Source organism: Ylistrum balloti, unplaced genomic scaffold (assembly GCF_031769215.1).
Source record: "Ylistrum balloti isolate Yb309-2 unplaced genomic scaffold, AGI_CSIRO_Ybal_v1 Utg369772, whole genome shotgun sequence".
In the NCBI taxonomy this organism is placed as follows: Eukaryota; Metazoa; Mollusca; class Bivalvia; order Pectinida; family Pectinidae; genus Ylistrum; species Ylistrum balloti.
The window spans coordinates 1,981,433-2,008,792 of NW_026781965.1; the positions used below are offsets into that span (position 1 = coordinate 1,981,433).

General features: G+C 34.3%; 2 protein-coding genes across 2 annotated transcripts; one reads left to right on the forward strand and one right to left on the reverse strand.

The window, feature by feature from the left end:
- Positions 1-3,509: 3,509 nt before the first annotated feature.
- Positions 3,510-16,967, reverse strand: LOC132543838 (epsin-2-like). The gene is made up of 9 exons (XM_060207354.1): positions 16,950-16,967; positions 14,896-15,550; positions 14,200-14,308; positions 13,668-13,873; positions 12,681-12,707; positions 10,837-11,092; positions 10,127-10,378; positions 9,382-9,543; positions 3,510-8,196 (listed from the first exon to the last, which is right to left on the reverse strand). Exons 2-9 carry the CDS (start codon positions 15,391-15,393, stop codon positions 7,991-7,993), a joined length of 1,716 nt encoding a protein of 571 aa, XP_060063337.1. The 5' UTR covers positions 15,394-15,550; positions 16,950-16,967; the 3' UTR covers positions 3,510-7,990.
- A 1,088-nt stretch (positions 16,968-18,055) lies between these two features.
- On the forward strand, positions 18,056-26,720 carry LOC132543940 (uncharacterized). Its single transcript, XM_060207493.1, has 11 exons — positions 18,056-18,125; positions 18,346-18,450; positions 18,788-18,842; positions 18,987-19,090; positions 21,577-21,697; positions 22,088-22,154; positions 22,581-22,608; positions 23,777-23,951; positions 25,101-25,236; positions 25,666-26,183; positions 26,609-26,720. Exons 1-11 carry the CDS (start codon positions 18,056-18,058, stop codon positions 26,718-26,720), a joined length of 1,491 nt encoding a protein of 496 aa, XP_060063476.1.
- The last annotated feature ends 640 nt before the right edge of the window (positions 26,721-27,360 follow it).

The window sequence follows — 27,360 nt, forward strand, 5'->3', positions numbered from 1 at the left end:
TAACACTGTCGTCTGTCATTACCTAACGTCCAGGGTGGCTCTGATTGACCCTAAGGGGAACGTACTTGAATGTCTGGACGGCAAAGGACGTCACAGACCCCTTATTGGCAATCCTTGGAAAGTCAGGGCTAACGAAAGCAATGACGACATCATCATTATCAATCGACAGGGCCCGTCGTCAATTGTTGTGGTCGATAAAGAACTGAATCTTCGGTTTCTGTTTGATGGCAAAATCACTTACACGGCAGCTAATATTCACGATTTTAATTCTTCAGCTTCACCACGTGAAACGACCAGCGCCACCGTGACAGCTTCCTGTTCAATTAACGACAACCGCTTTATTCCTGTAGACGCGTGTTTCGACCCCAGTAACAATATCATTATTGCTGAGCATAACCGGAAAGCGGTGCTGGTGTTGGATGCTGAAGGTCAGTTGCTTGGTACTCTATTTAACGAATGTACTCGGCCTACCTCACTTGCTATAGATAGTCAAGGCCATTTGTGGGTCGGCTATGTAAATGGCAAGATCGATATCATTAGACATCTTAGTGAGAAAATCAACTGGCTCAAATAATTCTCAGTGGACGTAATTAATCATGTTTCAGTGAGTGACTACTTCAGCTTCAGAAAAGTGATTTTATTGAAAAGAATGAACTTATGCCTGTTGAAATCCGTGAGTAGAATGTAAAAAAGAATATGTCTTATGTCTATAACGTGTATTTAATGGCAATGAATTACCTAGGTAGGTCAAGTCGTGTCTTGGTTTATCTCTTATTAATATTAATATGAATTTAGTAATTTGATGACATTAATGAGCAAATTAGATCAGAAAATTTTACATTTTGTATATCAATTTGTTCAGTACATTATGAATTTTGTTAACAACTCAGTAATAACTTATTGCAGTTTCCGTCAGCAAAAGTAGACCCTCCGTCCATCATTATCATCTGATTCCACATCTACATTAAATAAAATATTTAGGTTTGGTGTAAAGTATGGATATGTTTATTTCTTCTGATTATTAAAGTATGTAAAATTGTGATGCAGAAATTAATGTGTGATGAAACATTGACTTCACTCCGCCATTTCTCGCCAAATAATGCATACGTACACCGAAGTGTTTAGTGTACTGGGTGACTATCGAATCGACAAGTCATTCCGCGTACTCTCCTAATCACGTGTAAACTTGGTTGAACCAAATGGCGACCATATTGTAACGAAATGGGGTCGATTTGACAATCCCGAACTTATGTTACGTGTTAACATGTACAGAAACATCCATGGAAATCAATCAGCACTAGCTTATTGAAAAGTTGGTGGAATGTGCGACGGTATATGGTCCCTGTCGTCTCGATTCGGAACAGACATTATCCGAATACTTGATTATTCTCTTTACTTACCACTTTGGAATATTCCCCTAGCAGTAACAGGATTTTGCAGGTCGAGGGATCCGTGAAAACCGAATTATTTATCAGACTCTAATCACTACCAGTCTCATTTGCTAAAACGTTTGCTTTCTTAGGTTCGGCGACATGCAACAAGTGAAACCGAGGCGACGTTTTATATACACCTTGCACCTAAAATTAATTATGTAAGCTTTATCAGTCAACTTTTTCACATGCAGTACTTTTAAAGATATATATTTAAATAATAATTATATCCTCCTGAAAATGATTTAATTAGTTATCTTATCTACTGCACTGACCGCGTCGAAGTTAGATCGTTCCGATACTTGCACGTGTTTCAACATTTCTTTTAAAATTCAAGTACCAATAACCATGGTCACGAAATATAAGGGTTGTATAAAATAGTTAATCAGCATGGGATAGCACTTGAACTGTAGCGTTCCAGGACGTACGTGCCGAGACACTATTCTATTGGTCTTCGATGTGTGATCTACTGTAATTAATTCATGACCTTGGGAACAACGTGATAGAAGATACGGCATCAACACCTGGATTAACCCACATCTGTCAAGTAAGACATCTTCAATGTAATCAATGAAATCGATTTGTATACCTCCTTCACTTGTCTCTGTAATTAGACAACATATGCTGGTATTTAATCATTAATCACGTGCATGATGTTGTTAATTTCGTTAAATTGTATGGCTTTTAAGAATGAGGATCCGTCATATCATTAAATATGAATATTTTACTGTACAAACAGTTCTTTTATTTTCATAACAAATTGATCACGAATCGAAATTATGTATGGCCCAATAAAAAAACCTCAATTTAACAGGAACGAAAGAGAACTACTTCCAGCACAGAATAACATTGACTTATGATATCTTCTGGTCCCTCCTTGGTTAGGTCAGGTAAGGTAATATAGGTCTCTGTTCAAGTTATGTGTTCTGATATCATATCACGATGCAGTCATTATATCCCATCAACCCCCCCCCCACCTCACCCCTCCAAAGACTAAATTCAGTAATCGGTGTAATTTTCAATATATCCACGTTAGCTTACACTCAATATCTCTTGACCTGATATTGACCCATGCCCAGTGTCTTTTACAGGATTAAATGTAAACATGTATACAAAGAGTAGCCAAAGCTGTTTGGTTAAAAGATTTTCAGAACCATCATATTTTCACTTAGTTGCACCCTATGTGCAACAACAGGTCACACTGTGCACATAGCAAGTAAACAAAACACATACACAACTTATTCTCTTGAAACATACAATTAATTTTATGTCCAAGTAACAGTAGTTCAGTAGTTCTGAAGAAATAGGGATAACAATCTTTACTAGGCGAAATCCAAAATGGCTGCCTGTCAGCTCATTTTATTTTTTTTTCGATCAGTCCAAAAAACAAACAGCTATAACTAGAGACCAAAAGGAACCAATACATAAAATTTGAGAAAGATTTATAAAGTATTTCTCAAAAGATAGCGATAATAAACTTTCAAAGTCAAAATCCAAGATGGCCACTTGCTGGCCATTTGTAACAGCTGCACACTTGACACTAATTCCCAAACTCCAAAATTCCTCTTACCTAGATATTTCCCTATATGGGAACAAACAGGGACAGCTTTCTACCAAGCTGTATGATGTGTTGTCCATGAACCTAGGCTTATGCCAAGCTGTATGTGTTGTCCATGAACCAAAGCTTATGCCAAGCTGTATGATGTGTTGTCCATGAACCTAGGCTTATGCCAAGCTGTATGTGTTGTCCATGAACCAAAGCTTATGCCAAGCTGTATGATGTGTTGTCCATGAACCTAGGCTTATGCCAAGCTGTATGTGTTGTCCATGAACCAAAGCTTATGCCAAGCTGTATGATGTGTTGTCCATGAACCTAGGTATAATGCAAAGTGAATAAGTCATATTCTAATTGATTCTTCTGCAGCAGTTAAACTTGATCAATAAATAGTCAGGATCAAAAGGTATTAAAGAAAATTGTTGAAAATCTTGCAATGAAGACCTTGGCTCTGAATAAAAACATACAGCAACATATTGGAGCATCACATTACCTCCAACAACACACAACAACCAACAATCCGACTGTTTTCATAGATATTTAATGACTAATTATCAAGTCATATCTGATAACATTGCAAGTTTGCAAATCAAATTTCATAGTTATAAAATATATCTCACTAGACCTAAGGCATTATTTTCAAAGCAACACTCAGTAGAGAGATTTTCTTTTCCAAAATACTTTCAGTGTAAAAACCAACGTCTGTCTGGAACAAGGAATATTGTCCAGGATTGGTTCTTGAGTTAAAACAAATAGACGGACAGTGACATTTTCTGTAGGAGCATCATTTATGATAAAGTTACTAGTGTTCTAGAGTAATACTGGAAACAGACAAGGGCTGGTTAAAGGAAGATTTACAGACTACATTTAGCTATTCAATTGAACAGTGATAACAGCAATAGCTACAGGTATAACTTGAGATTTTTAATTCCATACTTAATGTTTGAATGATTTAATTATAATATGAATGTTCTCACAGGCTATACAGCATGTATAGACTGTGGTATGAAGTATATAATACAGATGTGAGATAACGACAAAGAAATCACTATTACCAAGTTACAAGGACATGACCTATACGTATAAAACATGACAAATTAATATTAGAGGTAAATTGTTAAAAACCTGTCTCATCTGACAAATAGGATTCAAGGAATTCACTAGGGTGTGGTATCACACAGGTGGATGTTGCATCACACTGAAACCAATCAGAATGGACAGGTGCCAGTTAAGACAGGTTTTACGGCCGTGTACAGACCTATTATTGCAAACATTAACACATGAAAAATACATCATCAAAAAAATACATGTACAATTGTAGGGTAAAACACATTGTGATCTAGTACAGGGCTGAAAATGTTAATCTGTGTGAGCCAATTCTGTAAGAGTTTTTAACCTGACCTCAACAGTTAATTCTGTCGGTCACATGGTTTATCTAAATTCACCCCTAAACACAGGAGTACAGATTCTCAAACAAGATCTCCACGTCCATACACATTAATAGTAGAGAACTCTGCTGAAAATTTCCAAACAGCAAGGTAACACCTTGCTGTGACAATTTCCATTTTCTTAACCGGGACAAATCATATTTCATGATCATATCAAAGACATTATTGAGGCATCTTCTTAACTAAACAAGTACATTGGTAATATATTAATGGATAGATTGTGATAGCTCTGTGAACTGTTTGATCATTTACTGTGAATTGCATTGGCCAACTAAAATGAAAACTGCTTGTTACAGTGATGTCTTAACAAAAAAATACAACAGGTTAAGATTAAGTTGATGTGACAAGATAAGACCTCAAACAACAAAGTATAACAATGAAATTACTATCAGATCTTAAAACGTTTACCGTGCAACACCAGCTGTCAGTGAAAATCATCAGATCTATATAAATACTACCGACCATGTTATCATATATATCCCTTTGTTACATGTAGGGTACACAACACATAGCACAAATTCATTTTAAATCTAATTAAAAGATAATCAGATTTTTGTTTGAAAAGTTTGGTTGCATCTTTTAATTAAAGTGATCTTCACCTAAGATGAACATACAAGAAATATGGTAATTTTCCCACAAAACAAATTCAAGGGGGGGGGAACATATAAAACTATAACAAAATATCTATAGAGCACACACAGTCACATTACTGAATCGACTAAGATGAAAAGGGATATCAATGGCACATTTACAGTTGGATTAATTTTTTTTTTAATTTTCTAAAAAATGCTAAAAACTCTGGACCATTCATGCTCATTTGCATCAGAGAGGACGGAACTTATTTAGAAGCAGGAATTTTGTAATTGTTTGAAAAAAGAGAGAAGTACATGAAATACTATTTCAGAAAACTGCTCCACAAACAGACTGGAAAAAACTTATGTCCGCTCCTTTCACTTTACACTCTGAAAAGAGTATATCTCTAAGTAAGCATAACTTCGCCTATATGATTCCAACACCTTTTCAAATCAAACACAAAGTTTTCCAAACAGTTGACTTATATCTCGGATATTTGGTCATATCCATGCAAGACTTAAAAAGTCAAAAAGCATTTGGCACAACAAGAAACAGTTCATTAATCAATCTTCAGACCAAAGTCAATTACAGTCATCATGAACATCACATCATTCTATTAATATACATGTATATCTGTTCTGAATATCTAAATAAAAAACAGACTTTTTTGATCAGCTCTGAATATCTTCATCATGTGACTTGTTTTCCCTCGCTTATTTTGTGGAAGTGTCCCAAAGACATAATACACTATAGAATCACAGTCGGCAACTACAAGTATTACATTACTGTATAGTATTACATACAGTCAACGGTTGTAAACGAGAACAGAGTTTGATACCCTACAATTCCAACACTGCCCCCTCCCCATCCCCTCCAAAACCACTAGTACTTAATTCCGAAGGTTAACATAATTTTCAGTCATAATTTATCATCACTTTTCAAGCACAACCACAATTCATCTCAATACAGCTCATTCCTTAACTGACAGGACTGAAGAGTGCATCACACAAATAATTCAGAATCTAATCATTTAGGTCTTAAGAACTTTACAAAATACCACCATATTTATCCTACAATAAGTCCTTGATACAACATATCAAAGTCAGGGAATGGGCTTATTAGAGGACAGTGAAATAGTATTGGTTTATAATTTTCTTGTACAGCAATAGATATGGGTGGGCTTATTTCCAGACATGGGCTTATTACAGGACAATGAAATAGTATTGGTTTGTATTTTTCTTGTACAGCAATAGATATGGGTGGGCTTATTACCAGACATGGGCTTATTACAGGACAGTGAAGTAGTATTGGTTTGTACTTTTCTTGTACAGCAACAGATATGGGTGGGCTTATTACCAGACATGGGCTTATTACAGGACAGTGAAATAGTATTGGTTTGTACTTTTCTTGTACAGCGATAGATATGGGTGGACTTATTACCAGACATAGGCTTATAGCTTGATAATTATAGTATACTTAGGAACTAAGTTTTTCCTTTTAATTCCGAAAAACTCTTCAGATATGAATTTACTCATGTAATCTACAGAAAACGAGTCCTGGCATACATACTTGTAGACAGGAAGTGGTTGATTCCAATTTGAAAGTAAGCAAACATATACTCACATTAAATTCCAATGTAATAAGTCAATTCACACATTTACCATGACCAGTCAACAATATACATTCATATGACAAATTAAATGAAACGACACAGTATGTTATAAATACACCTATGAATATTATATGTATACAGAGTTCAAGAAAAAAAAAATACAACCAACCATTTAAGCAGTTTACACTTCTGGTTATACTACATCTATATAACAGATTGAATATCATCATTAGATTTTCTGAAAGTCTCTCCTTATTTGTTTAATTTGGCCCAGCCTGTTTTGTACATTGAGCTCTAAAATTTAACTAAACTTACACAAATATGATGATCATTAGTATTTAGTAATTGAAAGATGTGTCATACCACTTACCTGTAGACCAGTGCCCATACAGTATCAAAATGATACAAATTACGTACTGTGAATCTTTTACTAATATTACAGAGTAAATTGTCAACGCAACATGATGCGTCACATTATATACAGTGACAGGACTTGACTATGTTGAAATGGAATACATTACCAGGTCATGAAAAAAAATCATTATAGGATACCCTGAAATACTTTTGTTCCAATTTAAATTTTTATTCTCAACAAATGTTACTGGCTCCAACTAATGAGGTAAAATATACCAAAATGTTATCATGAAATACGCTTGCTCTCATTTTTGTGTGGACATATGGACTAGATTGGTCTTCAAATACGGCTCTCTAGCTTGATCACATACCAAATCTATCTTACCTGTGTTACACTTTCAATTACAGTTCACATAATCAGATGATGGTGTACATTGTCAAATATATGAGCACAAACTACAACACACAAACAGAAAATAACAAATAAATAAATACCTTGTAAGTCTGATAAGTCTATTATTCTTGTTTTTACATAGCACTTCAAAAGGTTATTCCTCAACACCATATTAATCTTGATCACAAATGAAACCATCCTTACAGAAATACACAATAGAGTATGCCACACACATATGTCTTTCTTCTCAAAGCTGACGTTTTTTTAAAGAAGAAATATGTTTGCAATGAGTAACTTGATCCATTTTAACACATGATTAAAATCATGTCTTTAGCTAATTTTCATGGGTGGAAATTCCGGTTCACCTCCAATAAAACAAGAAAAACACATTTCCGTTTCAAAACAGGCTGGGCAAATATCACCTTCATTCCACAATTCATCACAAAAAGCATGAAACATATTCCTTATCTAATTTACAGGTAAAGATGTGGCGTCTGATTCATCACATCGTGGTGTACTCCATGTGGTATGGGATACGACAATATACAGACAACTCAATCATGTATATATATATTTATAATAATTACAAGTTTATCAATATATTAATCTTAATGTATCACATTTTCATAAGAAGGGGTTCTGCGATTGCATAGAGCCATTATTGAGTGGAACAAGAGGGTTTGGTAGTAAGCTTGAAGAGCTTGGCTGTGAGAATCCGGAGTTGTATGTATTAGTCTGAATCTGATTTAGTGTCATTCTTGTCATCTGTTGTTGTTGCTGCTGTTGAAGTTCAAAAGGATTGGTAGTTTTAGCAGCAAATGGGTTTTTAGCTGAAATACAATAAGAAAACATATTTCAAATACTCTAGATACTACAGCATATATGTTAAATAAGCATAAGATGGCTTGACCATTCATTTGGAAATTAAGAAATCACAATAACCTCATGAAGATATATAAAGTTATGCAAAGTCATGCCCAAGCATGAATTCATTACACACGGTTAGAATCCTCTTGTGTAAAATTGATGTACTTTAGCACAATGATCAATTTGACAATCCAAAACAACACTATAACCAGCATATAGAAATTGCAATTAGGCAATGATCATTTAGTGAAATGCTTTCAGCATGAAAAGCACTTCTATTATTACTGCTGAAATATTTACATTAACAGTACCAAATGTGAATAGAATGCCACTGTTTCATACTGAGAAAATAATTATACAAAAAGGTATTGGTTTCTTAATTTCAACCATGGAATAAAGTTCGCTTCGGCGAGGGCAAACCACAGGGTCAACTTGGAAAATATGTTGTACTGGGTTTGGGCTCTCAAGCATTTTCATGATTTGTTTCAGATTTCGAGTCACAAGTTGCATTGTTAGATCACAAAGCAAATCCTTGTAGCTTATGTAGCTTATTTGTGAACATTTATACATGGTTACTATTGGAAATCCTACTTCTTTGGCCAACCCTTAAACATGCCCAGCAATCCTACAAAAAGACTGCAACATGGGACAAATCCAGAAGCACAAGTGTACTTGTCACAAAACTTCACCGCAACTCTGTTTATCTAGTGCGCACCTTGATAATTCCTTCACTATGACTAAACCAGTAAGACCTTCCTATTCTACAGTTTTAGAAGCTACTGTCCAACTTTTAGGGATACGCCACACTTAGGTGAAATTTGTCCTTATATTCTAAACCCACATAATCAACCAATTTGGGTCCATAAGCACTTCAGCAACGAGACAACCACAAAATGAATTAATGTACTTTTAAGTATCCGGTCTACCATGAACATTTTACAACTATTTGATGAAACATTTTTAACCCAAGTTAAGTTATTATTAAGTACATTATATCTGTGAAATGCGTTCTCCTATATGGCTATTTTCTGCTAGTTTAACAGCTATTGATAGACTGTTTTCCAAGTCAGAAAGTTTAATGTCCAAATCCCTATATTTAAAGAAATTTTTTGCCATTACACAATACAATCGGAGTATTAAGTGAGTACCTTGAGTGTTTTCTGTAGCAACAAGCTGGTCCAGATTAACTAGGCTGGCATTGTCCCCTAAGAACTCCTGTGGAGTCTTTCTGTGTTTTTGTTGTTGTTGCTGGACATTGGTCAGTCCATCACTCATGCCACCCATGTTCCATGTATCCTCCTTCTTTGGTTCTGTAGGAATAGTAGTAAAACAGATCAATTCACAACACACTTACATGGTTTGAGAAAAGGGCCCAACAGAAGTCTTCATCTGGCATACTGTTAAATCTATAGTGCTGAAAAAAAGAACTTCCTATTTTCACTTTAGAAATTTCAATAGAGAAAATATGACAGCATACCCAGTAATTTCCAAATCTGAGCTGAGATGTAGATCTATCAGCTGAGATTTAGACCTATTAGCTGAGATGTAGATCTATCAGCTGTGATGTAGATCTATTAGCTGAGATGTAGATCTGGCAGCTGAGATGTAGATCTATCAGCTGAGATGTAGATCTGGCAGCTGAGATGTAGACCTATTAGCTGAGATGTAGATCTATAAGCTGAGATGAGGTTTTATCAGCAGAGATGAAGCTTTAACAGCTGAAAATCAAACAACAAAAAAAAGCATTCCATCTTTATGTCTGGTAATTAGCTCATCTATGTATTACAAATTGCTTAGTATTTTTGTCAAATATTCTTTGTTGACCCACAGGGTTTTGTGTAGGATAGCAGTGATAAATTTATGTAAAATTTGTTCCAAAAAGTATCTCATTACCTCCTAAAGGATCAAATGCCTCTAACTCTCTATTAGTTTTAGCTGGAGAACTTCCTGTACTTCTGGTGCCAATAAGATCAAATCCATCATCCACACCTGATCCATTTGTGACTTGTGATGGACCTCCAGATGCTGTAAAGTTGGAATCAAATGGTGTGTCTGCCACAGCTTGCTGTGGAGGAGCTGGGGATCCCCATGGAGAACTCTGATTGGATGTACCACTTGATGTTCCCCAAGGATCAGTGCTGGTAGCTGTAAGCATGTTGAAAAAACACATTCTAAATTCTGATGTACAGTACTTGGATCAAATCATTCATAATATCAAATCAGTTTGTGAGATAAGCTATCAAAAAACACACAGTAATACAACCTAAACAATATACTTAAATTATGATACATCCATGTATAATTGAAAATTTAAGATAATTATTCCAAGAACATTGGCCATTTTACAAAATAAAAACAAATGAGCATGGGCACACAAAGACACACACCCTCGTCTTTCTTTTTTGATCAAAAACTATAAGGGTCTATTGTCATAAGAGGTTCAACTTAATGAGATCTATAGTACACAAGATTTTTATTTCAAAAGTGGTCAAAGGTGACCTTTGACCTATAACATTGACAAATAACCACAAAGTCTAATTGGGTAGGCTGACTCCAACAACGATAACAACAATGTCAAGCGTTAAAAGGCAGGCTAACTGTACCTGTGGGATATGGGGGTGGCACAGGACTGACATTCACTGGAGCTCCCCAAGGATCAGTGTTACTTGTAGGAGCTGGAACTTTGGCAGGCGATCCCCAGGGATCAGCTGCAGCTGAAGTGGGTGGTGGTGGCTGTGTCCTGGGGGACTGGCCTGGTGGTCCTGGTAATGGGCTTCCCCAAGGGTCCGTTGGTGCTGGTTGAGCAGGAACTCCCCAGGGATCTGCCGGTTGAGCCTTCACCTGCTTCGGTTGATCAACCTAAAAATAAAACCAAGATACAGATTAGATTGTGAGAATTTTGTATGTGTAGAAATACCAAAACATAAATTTATGAGTTAAAAGAAATAAGCATTATCAATTAGAAATTACAAGTAAAATAAAGATTTCGTCAGTTGTATTGGTAATATTTCTTATTCACATTGTTTAATAAAAAAAAGGATCTTAGTAAAGCCAAACTAACTTAAGAACACAAATATTTCTGTAAAGAATAAAAAAACTTATCTGATGATAAAATAATAAACATAAATACACCTGAAATATTGCATACATTTAAGTATTTCAAACAAACATTTAAATAATAATACAATTTCAATCTCAGGGATGGGGGTGGGGGCATGTAGGTGCTCAATTACAAAAAGTCATAATTCATTCATTAGATTAAGTTCATTTGATAATTGTCAACGAGAGTATTATGAACGGTCACAAGCCTTCTCAAATCAAGGTGCTTCATTAAAGATACATAAAGGGCTTTGTAAATGGGACTAATTTTACAAGAAAGGCAAGAGAGATATGAATGCAAGGAAAAAAATGTTTGAATTTTTATCAAAATCATCTGGTTTGTGGGTGCAGAAAACAATATCTATTTTAAGTATCCTTAAGTGCCTAAGCTTAAGCATAATGTCTTTGAAAATTAACATGTGTATTTAATCACAAGGTTTATTATAGTCTTACCCACTTTTTTACTTTTGTAATCCTTCAGCAAAATGCAAAAAAAAAAAAAATATATTTTGCCAAATGATTTCATGCTGGAAAAATGTATTTACTCTGAACTTCTGTAAAGTGGGTAAGATGATATATGAGTTAAATGTTTTATGGAAGTAAACTTTTTTATATTTCAGGGAAAAAACACAAACAACATCTATTGCAGCAATTGTGCCTCGGGTATCATATTCATTGGTCTCAGATTGTAATATAGTATGTAAACAGTGTGGAAAGTGCATTTTCAGTGGTCAAATTGACTCAGATAACTCAATACAATGGTTAACATGATACCCTTTAAGGACATCACAGGACATACAAGCACAAACAATTGTATGTTTGATGAGGGAAAGGAGACAACCATCTTGCAGTGCAAAAGCATGCGGCTGGAAGGATAAGCAGGACAGAACCTCAACATTCATTTATCAGAATGCTAATTTAAAGTCTTCACTGCTTTCAAATATAAACCATTGCCTAATAAATCATATAAAAACCTCTTAAAAACTTTACACAAGAAAATACAATGTGTAATTGTACATATATATATCTAAATCTAAGTTATTAATATGTAAACATCACATGATTAAGATTTCATAAGTTTCATTCTTAAATGCAATATGTGTACTATATTGTCTATAAGGAGTTAGGGAAACTTTTAAGTTAATATCTAGATGATGAAAAATATTGTTTATGTAACAAGCATATACAACAGCTTAAGGCATTCCAGCAAAACAAAAATAAAACATACACAAGGGAAAGTCACTAAATATTACAAACCATGGATAGAAATAGTGCAATGATGGAGAGCTTTGTTTCAATGACAATAAAACATGATAAACAGAAAGTAGAACTAAAATTTTGAGTTAACCTTTTTACTTGTCTCCTTCTTCCTTTCCTAAAGGAACATGGAAAAAAGCAAAAGAAAATCCCAACAAGAAAAAATTAAAGCAAACTCCACAAATACTTATTGACAAATGATAAAAGAAAAAATTTGTACATGTGTTTCAAGAAATTTCTAAATGTGCAGAAAAGGTTAAAAACTGAAATTGAGAGGTAGGATTTTTTTCTGTAAAGAAATGTATAACATCATCAGAAAGTCTGAATGAATTGAACTTAATCATTAAAACATGCAAATTTGAAAGTCCAATTTCCAGTGTGAGTGAGAATGAAAATTGTGCGCTAGTTGATTGTACTGTAGCAAACTTATTGTGACCACCACCTTAATAGCTGATTACCAAGGACTACAAGTTCTACAAACTTACTCAATATTAATTCTAAACAAACTCGACAGATGTCATTAAAAACTGTAGGCTGATACTGTATTTACTGGATAGCTTTTCATTTAAGTTTTGAGAGAAAAAGCAACTTAATTGAATATATATCAAATTCATTCATAACATCATACCACCTGGACAATTAACTGTGGTAATGAAAAGTGTTACAAGTGAAAAATGACATTATTATACTTTCAAAGGTGACCCAAGAATGTCAGGTTCAAATGTAGTAACCAAAGAAACTGGAATGACACACACTACTGAAGCATGTTCTTCTTGTGAAAGGTTTAATAGTTTGTAATGTTACTACGAAATTGTTTAAATTCTGAAATCAAAATTTTATTTTGTGACAGGCTTGGCCACACTAATGTATAAATAAATATTTAAACAAGCAGCAAAATGAGTTAACTTTGTGAACCCACTTTTTTTATCCGTACTTCTAATACAGTCGTCGGCTACCTCTGTAGATAAGTTCACTGACAAGAACTATCTCACAGAAAATAGGTAACAAGAATAACGGTATAAGATTAAGATCCCAAAGTTATACTGTAGTGTAAAATCATCAATTTTATTTAACCTACTTCTTCCACAGCTTGTTTCCTACTCTCGTCTATGGCCATTTGAAGTTTGATATCATCTGACTTTTGTTTGCGGACATTTTCATCATGTTCTTCTTTGCTCATGGCCAGAGCAAGTTGTAGCTGAATCTCCTCCTCCCCAACAGAGGAAGGCCGTGCATACTCAACATCTGTAGACAAACGTCTCCCGCCACCCTCTGTAGGAGATGCTGTAATGAATAGATACATAGGTCATACAAATACTATAAGTACAATTCAGAGAGTTAAAACACCAAATAACAAGAAGTTATAATTCCAATTCCAAGTAACTATCAATTTCTGTATAGGCATACAATTTTTTTGTTACACTCTGACTGAAGTATACTTAATACATCTGAATAAACCAAAACCAACTGTTCTATGCTAATTATATGCATTTGAACAATATGTGGATATATATGTACATAGGACTACAAACAATAACGGTGCCAAGTATCAATCACTGGATAGTAAATCTTTATATAGTACTCTAAATATAGCTATTGTCTAGACATACAAGTTTCACTGCCTCCACCACTAAGTGCATCGCCTGTAGCACCTCCATATGGATCAGCATACCCTCCAGAGCTGGTCTCAAGGCTTGGACTCCCAGCACCATACTTTATCTACAACAAGGAAATTTTTACTAAATGCTGATATCACTACCTGTAGAGAATGAGATACTGGTATGCTAAAGAAGTTTTGTGGAGATGCCATCTTATCATCTACATTATAAAGTTTTTAACATTACTACAGCTGTACCACAAAGCAATCAAACACTGCATTTTTAAAAAACTTTTAAGAGTATAGTAATTATGAATACATTTTACTACCATAAGCACATCTGTATAAAAGTTATTTTCATTAATGTTAAATATTTTCATGCCAATCTTAACTCTGGCATTGTGAATAGTCCTATGTGAGAATTACATGTACTTTTCATTTTGTCCGAAGAAGTGAAAACAGTATAGAGGGTTATTTTAATATGATATACATAACTAAGTTATTTTACTATGGTTTATCAATCAATTAATTTTTTTAACAATATTTTAATGTCAGCTTAACGAGTCTCATTGCAGTTAACCTTTTGCATGAGTTTTTTTGTTCTTTGGATTTTTATGTAATAAAAATGAAGAATTAAGATATTTAAATTTTATCCTTTTCTTTTCATCATCATGTAAATAAAATCAACTTTTTGATTTCAGCTATATACCTTATTGTCACTTCCTATTCCCATGGCACTTTGTGCAAATCTTTCTTTTGCCTTGAGTGCTTTTGCTCTTTCATTTCTTAGTCTCTCATCATCCTTCAACAGAGCCACAAGCTGTTTTGCCTTTTCTCGCACATTCATGCCTTGATCTCTATTATCCTCCTTGTGTTGAAAATCTTTCAGTGTTTGAATAGCATATATATTTTCCTTACATTGCTGAGCAACCTTTTCACTGCCAGTCTTAATTATGTAATCCAGTAATACCAAGGCTTTATACACATGGCGCCAGTTTTTACCATGATCATTCAATCTCTTCCAGATCATCTGCATGACTTCAGTAAATGCAACAACATTGTATGTTAAGTCTGCAATCTCTCCCATCAGTGTACTAGATGGACCCCATGGATCATTTGAAGTTGCTTCACGCACTTTAACTTGAGCTTCAGAGTAATTCCGGACAACATTTTTAATTGTCCGGCGAATTGGTGGCATGTTAGACATGATGATTTTTATGTGAAAGCAGTCAAATTGCAGACTGTCCTTATATTTTTTGTTTTGTAGTCAGTAGCAGCTATTAATCTTTATCGAGAGTAAATCTGCATGCCTTGAACCCAATGCTTCACTTACTTGTTGCAAACACTCAAAAATGTACACAAATCTACAAAGCAAAAACAGAAAATCAAACAATGAATTCATCTGTATTATATAAGTATTACATTAATAAGTAATCAATATCCGTTATATAAATAGGCTTGAAGTTCCAGATAATTATTACAGGTAAGCTGCACATTAGGGTATTTTACCCTACTAATTGATGATATATGTATTGAAAATAAAAGAATTATGTGTACCCATTAGGGAATCACATTTCCATTTAACCATGCATATTTGACATAGTTTACTTAACACCCTTTCTACCTTTGTATAACTATAGATGCCAGAATACTTAATATCAAGGATTTTCCCCACTCTAGATATGTAATTATTAAAATGATTCTGATTTTATCTCTTTTTGAAATCAGTAATCACCATGACATCACAGAAAACAGTAAACCCTTCTGTGCTGTAGTAATTTTTTGGACTCAATAATCGGAGTCCTGCACTCCTGCTTTCCTTGTGGGACTCACTCACCAGAAAATAATTCTACAAAGATTACTGTGGCTTTATATACATTTCATTGCTTTCAACACTAAAGCACATATTCACTAAACTAATGGTTGTATATCTCATGTTAAAAATAAAACATATTCACACAGCATGAATGAAATCATATTCTACTCTTCAGATCAAAAAGTAAGGGTACTTAACCCATTGGTTAAAAAACTGCCTGGAGTAATGCTATTGTGTATTATAATTTTTTTATTCTATAGCTACAATAAACAATCTAGTTTGTGAATTTTGTAAGATCTGTGTTTGTCATTTTGCCATCTATATATGTATGCCTTGTGATTCATGTGATGACTTTTCATTGTTATAGACATTTATCTGATATTATGATTGGGAAATAACTGGGTTTAACATAAAATCCGGTTTTCAAGTTAACATATGGATTTGACTTACTTCAATAGAAATTTGAAGAGGTTCTCACAGAAACACACATAGTGTTAACACGTGGAATGTTTATAACCTCAGATATATACATAAAGAGAACCAGTCTGGCAACCTGTCTCAACACAATAGCTATTGTGTAATCGTTCACGCAAAAAACCTTTATGTTTTAGCATTATAAATAACAATAAATCAATACGGTATGATTACCACTTCTCAGTCTCCCAGCGTCCACATCCAAAGATAAAGAAGTTGTGTGTTAGTAAAGAATACTATGTGTAAGAACGGTCTTTTTAACGTGTCCGTCAATTAACATTGAGCGAATAGAAAGTCATGACATCACGATATAATTTTGTAAGAAGTGTCACATAAAATAACTAAAATTATGTATAGATTTAACAATATCTAATCATTTCAACTGGTGACTGGTACAGTGTGGGCCTATAAGCAAAGACTCTAATTACAGTGACTAAAATCGTCACAAAACTAGATATTTTTACGCTTTTTACCTCTTCCGTAATTCCGAAGAAAAGCAGGAAATGATAAATTCTCAAAATGGCCGCAGCTTCCTGTTTAGTTAGATACAGTGGAGGTAATCAGAACAGCCGTATGACTTTGTACTTTTTATTTGATCACATGTTATATATTGATTGTCATGCAATACTATTCTGTTGTTTGTCTACTGTAAAGTGTAAATATAATTTCTCTCGACATTTATAGCTTTGATAATACTCTGAAATACGACAATAGGTTGTCTAAGTATACCTCACTGTCATAACTTAAAGGGGTGGTAAACCGAACAGCTGTTTACCTCAGGCGTAAAAGAGTTCTCATTTACTGACAACAACTGAGATGGGGTATGTAGTGTATTTCTCTCTTTATCTGTTTATTAGTTTTTCGGACAAAAACAATCAGTGTAATATAACTTAGGTTTGTTCACATAAAATGATTGTTTCTTGTGTCGTTAAACGCGGGATGATACGATTCGCACCGCAAACGCTATCAACAATCATCACAGATCCCAAGTGATGATCTAGATCTGATTATGCCAAATCTGTTGACCAGCAGTACATGTAGTATCCTGAATGAGCAGTATTGTATTATCAAGCTATCAAATCTACAAAACAAATCAAATTGGACGTAATTCTCTTGTTATTGTTACTCACTATAGACATCGTGACTATGTCTTCGTGACTTTTACAGCACTGTCCAATCGCTTTGTGGTGCGCCATGCATGCTCCAAGTAAAAGTGAAAAACAGACTGTCCATTGCTCTCGTTTCATATTTGGTGAATATCCTTGGTACAAAAAACAAAACGAAGAAGGAAATGGGGAACAGAGTTGATAATAAAAAATGAAATCTCGAATTTGACAAGTTGAACTGGCATAATATTATCTATCACATAAACAATTTATCTTGTACATCCATTGTCTGAATTGAATTAAATTAACATACCAGGTACTTCCTATTCTGAATTGAACAATTTTAGGGTACAGAATACCGGCTTGAAAAATGGCTCTAATTTCACTGATTACCACATTGTCTTTGTAGCCACGCCATGACATAAAGTATGGCTGTTGTGAGGATTGTCAGGGTGTAGAAGTCAGGAAATAAAATGAAGGCATCTGCTTCCTTGTTGATGTTTTTTCTCCTTGTACTGATTTACAATATACACCAATCTAATGGTAAGTATAGGTATTAACTCAATAATATATATATATATATATATATATATAAAAAAATACAAAACTGCCTTTGGTTTATTTTATTTTGTGAGATTGTGTATCATACATTTAAAAGTAAAAATAACATTAACAGTATATAAAAAATATAATCTACCATATTTTTTTCATCAATATAATATTAGCATAAATTTATACATGTATTTTGCTATTTTTTGTTCAGCATTATGTCCATCTCAATGTGGTTGGAAAGCCGATTGCAGGAACAGCACATGCGAGTGTCCAGCAGGGTACAACCTTCATTCCAACCACAGAGATTGCAAAGCAGGTGATATTCAACTTTGTGATCATTTTTTACACATGTCAGGGAAACAAAATATATCTATGAAATGTGGCTGTGATTGGGTATGAAAGAATTATGATATAATGCAATGCATGTTACATTTTGTTTGTTTTTTTTTTTTATTATGGCTATGGCAAGTGAAATACACTTGATAATGATACAGGTATATATATAGTGTGTGTGTAATAGGAATGGGAGGGTGTGACTACCATTCATTACTAGCTTGAATCAAACCAGGTTAGATAGATTGTGGAGTCTTGAATATTGTGTCTCAGACATCTGATTATGAAGATGTCTTTTAGCATTATTGTTTCGGTTTCAGCTATTTGTACTGGAGAGGACTGTTTAGAGTGTAATGCCGAAAACAAATGCCAAAGGTAATTATCTTTTGTTTGAAATTTTGGGATACATGTAAATTATTTACCATAGAATCAACTTTAATTAAGACCAGTTTTCTCCAATAAAACTGTTAACCCACATCAACATAAAAATTGTTCTTATATTTTTGTGTTTTTTTTCAGATGTACAAATTTCTTATCAGAGCAAAGTCGCGAGTGTTTGTTGAAGTGTAATGGTGAGGCTAAGATACTACTGCGAGGAGACCTTCAGGGAAGTGTATGTACAGGTAGGTATCAGTAGAATCTCATAGGTGATACATGTGGTGAATGCTGTCAATTCACTTCACTTTCAGGTTTTTTTTTTCAATACAATGATGAATTGGCTTGGTGTAGCTGTCATGTACCAAAAAGTCTCTCAGAACACTTTAAAGGATGCCTTTTATCATAATTCTAGATGTTATGTTTTATTGTGCTTGTAAATATTTTAATATGAAAGGTGAGACTCAAATAAAATATTGTTATCTGTAATGTAAGAAAGAAATTACTGATTAGTTTATAGAGAATCACATTATGTACAGACATCTGTAATACCTTGATAACTTTACATACCTCGATTTACCTGTGGTATATGATTCATTGATGGCTAGTGATGTGTGACCAGGTGTAGTACCTGAGGTTATTAGGTTCAGTACTGTGTTTGTCAATGTCATATCCTAGACTGTGGTGATCCTACCCCAGGTAGCTACACTTACATAGCCTCAGGTACTTACAGGATAATTACCTTCCTGTATCACGTCTGTGTGTTAGTACATATGTTTACTGACAGGATTTCAAGTGTGATACATCAGTACACTCCAAAGTCAAGACAATAATTTTATGAGAAGTAATGTAAATATTCTGATGAGACTTATAGATGCATATTCCAATGATTCTGTTTTAGTGTTTCATTCTGTACAAGTTGCCTGAAATCCCTGTAATTTTATTAAAAAAATTGTTGTGATAATTGTCATCAACTTAAATATATTATGTGCATGTATTAAGGACTTCATTGCAAATAAGCATTTCAGAGTAATTCCAGGTTAAGGACATACAGATTATTTCAGATTGTGGATTATCTTTACATGTGTGCCATGTCTGGTATATGAGTTGTATTGTGGATTATCTTTACATGTGTGCCATGTCTGGTATATGAGTTGTATTGTGGATTATCTTTACATGTGTGCCATGTCTGGTATATGAGTTGTATTATTTGTATTGTGGAATATCTTTACATGTGTGCCATGTCTGGTATATGAGTTGTATTGTGGATTATCTTTACACATGTGCCATGTCTGGTATATGAGTTGTATTATTTGTATTGTGGAATATCTTTACATGTGTGCCATGTCTGGTATATGAGTTGTATTGTGCATTATCTTTACATGTGTGCCATGTCTGGTATATGAGTTGTATTGTGGATTATCTTTACATGTGTGCCATGTCTGGTATATGAGTTGTATTGTGGAATATCTTTACATGTGTGCCATGTCTGGTATATGAGTTGTATTGTGGATTATCTTTACATGTGTGCCATGTCTGGTATATGAGTTGTAGTGTGGAATATCTTTACATGTGTGCCATGTCTGGTATATGAGTTGTAGTGTGGAATATCTTTACATGTGTGCCATGTCTGGTATATGAGTTGTATTGTGGATTATCTTTACATGTGTGCCATGTCTGGTATATGAGTTGTATTGTGGATTATCTTTACATGTGTGTAATGTCTGGTTTATGAGTTGTATTGTGGATTATCTTTACATGTGTGCCATGTCTGGTATATGAGTTGTATTATTTGTATTGTGGAATATCTTTACATGTGTGCCATGTCTGGTATATGAGTTGTATTGTGGATTATCTTTACATGTGTGTCATGTCTGGTATATGAGTTGTATTGTGGAATATCTTTACATGTGTGCCATGTCTGGTATATGAGTTGTATTGTGGATTATCTTTACATGTGTGTAATGTCTGGTTTATGAGTTGTATTGTGGATTATCTTTACATGTGTGCCATGTCTGGTATATGAGTTGTATTGTGGATTATCTTTACATGTGTGTCATGTCTGGTATATGAGATTATCTTTACATGTGTGTATTGTGAGTTGTATTGTGGATTATCTGTGTACATGTGTGCCATGTCTGGTATATGAGTTGTATTGTGGATTATCTTTACATGTGTGTGTGTAATGTTTACATGTGTGCCATGTTTTATGAGTTGTATTGTGGATTATCTTTACATGTGTGCCATGTCTGGTATATGAGTTGTATTGTGGATTATCTTTACATGTGTGCCATGTCTGGTATATGAGTTGTATTGTGGATTATCTTTACATGTGTGCCATGTCTGGTATATGAGTTGTATTGTGGATTATCTTTACATGTGTGTAATGTCTGGTATATGAGTTGTATTATTCATATTTTGTAAAACTCTCTTGTACCAAACATACATGCTTTTGTACCCAGATGAACACCTTTAGTAGTAAGATAATGCAAAAACCAATAAAATATATTTTCAGAGTATTCTTTGCCCAAAATCTGTCTCTCGTTTTGCTTGAAGAACTGGATAGTGATGTTAAGATATACCATTATCTAAGTAACTTCTTGTAAATCATTTCAGGTATCTTTTAATTTTGCTGCCATTACTGAGAGATGAAAAGCTTTGATTAATTTAAGCTTTAGTTAATTTATATTATCAACAGGCCATAGTTATTCTTTTTATTTTTTGTTAATTTTAGAGGTGAAAAGTGATGACAGTAACCTTGACATTATTATCGGTGTGGCGGCAGGTGTGTCTGCTGCCATTATCATCTGTCTTATCATGGGCATCATTGTGTACTGCCACCTAAGGAAGAACAGGTAGGTCTGGCATTAATAGATTTATTGTACCCTGGTTAGACAAAAAATAGTACTACCACTTAAGGGAATATAGTGATAAGTGTAAAAGAGTTTATTTTGTCACACATAGATTTCGCAAAATAATTACAAAATTGAATATCTAACTTGATACATATCAGATTTTCGCCATTGAAAAAAGTAATTAAAATGATATTAAACACAGATGAAAAAAGACGGTTTTTATTATATAACATATTGTAAATTTTTGGAGTTCTTCATGTATTTTGGTTATATTTTGCCTTGGGCCTATAACTAGTGTTTTAAAACACCATTGTTCAGCCAAGGGTTAGTCCCTTGTGAAATGCTAGTAAATTTTGTATATAAGTAAATATTATGCTTTATCAATTTCAGGCAGAAAATTCATCTACAACAACAGAAGTACAAGGCTGAAAACATGCAACTAGGAAAATTAACAGCTGTGAGTTTCAACTTTATTTCTTGGAAATTTTTATAAAATCCTGTGTGACAGTTGATAGATCCTTAGATAACATGCCTCATGATGGTTTTTAATGAATGTAAGATTAAGATTGATTTTGTTGCAATTTTCTGGTTATATACAGATTGGATTGATTTATAGCTTGAGAAAATAGTTGACACTCTGCACACCTGTAACTCTGGGTAATTCCCCTAGTGTCAATGAATTATCCACAATAATCACAATTTAACTGCTGTCAGAATTGCATTGCGATTTATTTGATATAAAATCCTGAAGGGAAAAATAATGCAGTTTGGCTTAAATATATTTTTTATCATGTGTGAACATTTATGTATCAACTCTAGTAAAATATTTAAAGTCAAAGAAAAGGTTCTAAACTTCATATTTTATCTCTGCATCCATTTTCAGATTCCTACATATGATAACAAAGGTTATGGTGAGTATTAGTGTGATATAAAGAATATAAGTAATTGTGATTCATACTTTGTCTGATACCTGTGGAATCTCTATAGTGAGTTCTGTTCATCGTCATTTTAAATTTCTTCTCCTGGAACCGCTTTCAGCAAATTTTTTCCTGAAACATATTTTGGGTAGTCATAATTTTGATGATTGTAGCACTACATATTGTGACCCTTAAGGGTAGAGGGGGCAAAGCCTGCTAGGAATAGAGAAAATTTTTGAATTAGGCCTTAAATTGTTTTTATCTCAATTCCTGTACATATTCTAACCAAGAGACAAAGGGGTAAAGCTGAAATTTTGCTTTAAGCTTTTTTCTTTCTTAATGCTTGTATGGATTTCAATTAAATATAGTCTGAAAATCAATGGGGTAGGGCAATGATTCAACCACTGAAAGGGAAATTAGCCAAAATTTTGGTTTAAAACTCTCTATCTACAAGTTATTCTGAAATGACATTGATTGATGACAATCATTTCTTTAAAAACTGAAATTTGATTTGATCTTGAAGCCCCAAGGCTCTAAGGGGAAAAAAACTGAAAAATTTGCTTTAAAACATCACTCCTCATTAGTGCCTTTTTTGCCTTGTGTGGATTTCAGCCAAATTTGACTGGAAACATTATTAGGGGAGGATAATTGTTTCATGAATAAACAAGGTTGAATCAAATTCTGGAGATGTTGGGAGGTGCCTGCAAGTAATTTAACTATATATTGCTTTAAAACTCTTCTTAAACAGTGAGGATTTCAATCAAATTTTCACTGAAACATTGTGGAAGGACATTTATTTCTTAAATTGATGAGGTTTGTTTGTCTCCTGAGGCTATAGAAATGTTCAATCATGTCTTGTCCTGATTATTTTTTTTTATTTCTTTGTTTCAAACTTATTCTCTCTATAGAAGTGAAATCTGCTGGATGTTTGATTGTCAGATGACCGTTGAGGACTACACATCTCTTGCACATAGTATTTAACTTCCTCTAATGCATGGATGAAATGATGGGTGTTTTATAAAGTAGTCATTAGAGTGACATGTGTCCTGTTAAAATAGAACCAGTGACTTCAAAACATTGTAAATTAAAAAGGAAAAAGAGTTTATTGTACAAAATCTATAAAAATCCTTTCTTGAAATTATTGCAACTCATTCAATTCCAGAGCCAGATGTAGATATATTGCGGGCACGACTAAATAGTGTGGTGGACCGTGACCAGTATAAGGCAGAGTATGAGAAGCTGCTCCCACAGGCTGAAGTCCTGCTGATGCTCCTTAACCAAATCCGACGTAAACTTAGAGCCATGGACAATGGAGATCCTCGTGTTCCTACATACAAGTAGGTAGTCTGACCGCATTACACAAATAAGTATTGTGTCTCTAAAACCTTAGTAACAAAGAAGTATTCCAATTGGTCTCTAAAACCTGGGTCACCAATTGTATGAAAAGTCCTATTTATAATTGTGAGTAAATTGGTAATGTATACTAAAGCTATTTTATCTACCGCTGATTCATGTATCTGTAGGGAACCTGGCATGGTGTGATGTAGTCATGGTTACCAATTCAAGTGCCTAAGTAACCTGCCATCATTTGGTGTAGTCATGGTTATCAGTCCATGTATCTGTAGGTAACCTGGCAGTGTGTGGTGTATTCATGGTTATCTGTCCATGTATCTGTAGGTAACCTGGCAGTGTGTGGTGTAGTCATGGTTATCAGTTCATGTATCTGTAGGTTACCTGGCAGTGTGTGGTGTATTCATGGTTATCTGTCCATGTATCTGTAGGTAAACTGGCAGTGTGTGGTGTAGTCATGGTTATCTGTCCATGTATCTGTAGGTAACCTGGCAGTGTGTTTTGTAGTCATGGTTATCAGTCCATGTATCTGTAGGTAACCTGGCAGTGTGTGGTGTAGTCATGGTTATCTGTCCATGTATCTGTAGGTAACCTGGCAGTGTGTGGTGTAGTCATGGTTATCTGTCCATGTATCTGTAGGTAACTTGGCAGTGTGTGGTGTATTCATGGTTATCAGTCCATGTATCTATAGGTAACCTGGCAGTGTGTGGTGTGTTCATGGTTATCAGTCCATGTATCTGTAGGTAACCTGGCAGTGTGTGGTGTAGTCATGGTTATCAGTCCATGTATCTGTAGGTAACCTGGCAGTGTGTGGTGTAGTCATGGTTATCAGTCCATGTATCTGTAGGTAACCTGGCAGTGTGTGGTGTGTTCATTGTTATCAGTCCATGTATCTGTAGGTAACCTGGCAGTGTGTGGTGTGTTCATGGTTATCAGTCCATGTATCTGTAGGTTACCTGGCAGTGTGTGGTGTGTTCATGGTTATCTGTCCATGTATCTGTAGGTTACCTGGCAGTGTGTTTTGTAGACATGGTTACCAGTCCATGGTTTTGCAGATAACCTGCTATCATGTGATATTGTTATGATTACAAATCCATGTATTTGTCATTGTATAAGTATGTCAGTATTTGTTACAGGGGTGTCATCCATCAGCTGTGTCGAGTACTGGTACTGCTCCATAAAAAAGAACCAGTGACCAGCATTCCAGCTGACGCTCTAGGATTGTTTGAGTGGGCTCATCAGCTTCTCGAGGATTATCAGCTTGACAATCCGGTTAGTGGATGTGTATTACTTCATTTTCTTTAATGGACCTTCATTAGCAGAAAACTGCAATGTTCAAAGATGAAAACAAGTTTTAGAACAGAGAATTTCCTTTGCAAGTGAGCTGTATTGACTTATTTGCTCTTAAATGGTGAAGTATTTTGAAATCATTATCTGTATAATGTAATGAATTCCTGGTTTAAAAAAAATATTCAAAAATTACACATAATGTTAGATAATATATATTGTGGATGAAGTATTGATGATAAAATATATAAACAATATTTAGTGGGTTATGATTCACTCATCTCATTTAATATCCTGGTGAATCAGTATTGAATGTGTTTTTTTTTTGTTTTTTTTTTAAACTTAACTTGTCAAAGATCAAGTAATGAGTTAAGCAAAAATTTCACAATCAGTATGATGATTGAATTTCCACAGGAACAAACCACACCCACCTCAGAGGAGGCCCCACCCAGTAAGATTTCGTACATTGAGGTACCAGAAGAACAGCGTCAGAGTCTATACCACCAGTATGCGATTCCCCATATACATCGTCAGAAGGCCACAAATGGCCACAGCAAACAGCCGTCCACCGCTTCTCGTCATTCAGACACTGGTTACTATAGCAGTACTCCAGTGCCGATAGAATACCATAGCAATACCCTCCCAGCCACACGCAGTTCCTTCCATCCAGAACCCAAATCCTCAAAAACCACCAAGAAAGAAAGCCGCAAAGCTAAGAGTGCCACCAATATACACCACAATCTTCAGGGAAGTGACTTGTCCATGGGTTATTTTACAAATGGACGATATTATGAACCAGCTCCACAACATGAAATATATGCTCCTGCCAGTTCCTATAGTGATCGCAGTAACCACCTCTTGTCAACATTCCAGGCAGTCACCATTCCACACGCTCAGTCTTACTCCTCATCGATTGGCAATTCAGATGATTTGTATGTAACCAATATTTTAATTTCTTGATAATGGGAGATAACTCTGTAGATGGGACATGGTTTCATGATTTTAACTTGTCAGAAAGAATAAATTCGTGATGTTAACATTGTTTTCTTTTCTAAATGGTCTCCTTTATGTAATTCATTTTCAATAAGAAAATTAAACATTTAACAGAAGTTGAAATATAATCAACCATCAGTTTGTTTAATATCTGTTATTTTATTTATTTCTGATGATACCACTCTTCTCTGTTTTCATAAGTGACTACGTACTGTCATAAACTTCATGTAACAATGTTACTAATTTCATTGATGTTATTTTTAATAATCAGTTTTACATTCAAGCTTTAAATATAAAAAAACACCAATAAGTCATATTAATGCTGCATTCAAATTATTATTACATCATTTGTAACTTTATCCAGGCGAGAAGCTTCAGAGAGAGAGGACAGAGATATGGATGGTGAAGAAGATACAAGTGACAATGAGGCTTTGCCCTTTGACCCAAAGGATGCTACAGAGCCAATGGAAGTCTGAATTTACTGCTGATGTTAATGGACATCCACATTTCATGTGATGTAAACATCACATATAACAGTTGTCACATTTGTGTATGGGTATGAATATACTGTAAGTTATTTAATTTCCCAGAGTGTTGTTTTTACATTGATATGAATACTAATGTTGATGGTGTTGATTTTGTGGTTTTATGAGATAGGTTGTGATGGTTCATCAGAAAATATATCTTGCTGAATCATACATGTCAATGCAATAATTCCAAAAAAACCAATGCTGGAAAATGCTTGTATTTATGATGTAAATGTTAAAACCAATTTGTTGATGACAGTATTTATTTTCTTGCATCTGAAATGTTTACATGCTTGTTTTGTCAGCTTTTGGGAAATTCTAAATTGATGTATTGCAATAGAGAGTTCTTATCTTTTTAAAGCAATATTATTGTCTTGTTTGGAAATGTATGTGTCCTTATAGTTTTGAGCTAAATCTATAAGAAATAAATCAAAACAGTGAGTCATTTTTACTTGAAACCATTTACTATAAGAATGCAATTTTAATTATATTTTAATCATTTGGTGCTTTTTTATTTTGCTAATTGTTTTTTATTATTTTACTTCAATAGCAATAGCTGTCTTTTCTCCTGAATATTATTAAATAGCTA

Coding starts and splice junctions, on each gene's coding strand:
- LOC132543838 (XM_060207354.1), bottom strand. CDS start 15,393: ATGTCTAACATGCCACCAATTCGCCGGACAATTAAAAATGTTGTCCGG. Junction 13,874..14,199: donor TGGTGGAGGCAGTGAAACTT/GTATGTCTAGAC, acceptor TATTCATTACAG/CATCTCCTACAGAGGGTGGC. Junction 8,197..9,381: donor TGCTACAGAAAACACTCAAG/GTACTCACTTAA, acceptor ATTGTATTTCAG/CTAAAAACCCATTTGCTGCT.
- LOC132543940 (XM_060207493.1), top strand. CDS start 18,056: ATGAAGGCATCTGCTTCCTTGTTGATGTTTTTTCTCCTTGTACTGATT. Junction 22,155..22,580: donor AACTAGGAAAATTAACAGCT/GTGAGTTTCAAC, acceptor ATCCATTTTCAG/ATTCCTACATATGATAACAA. Junction 26,184..26,608: donor ATTGGCAATTCAGATGATTT/GTATGTAACCAA, acceptor AACTTTATCCAG/GCGAGAAGCTTCAGAGAGAG.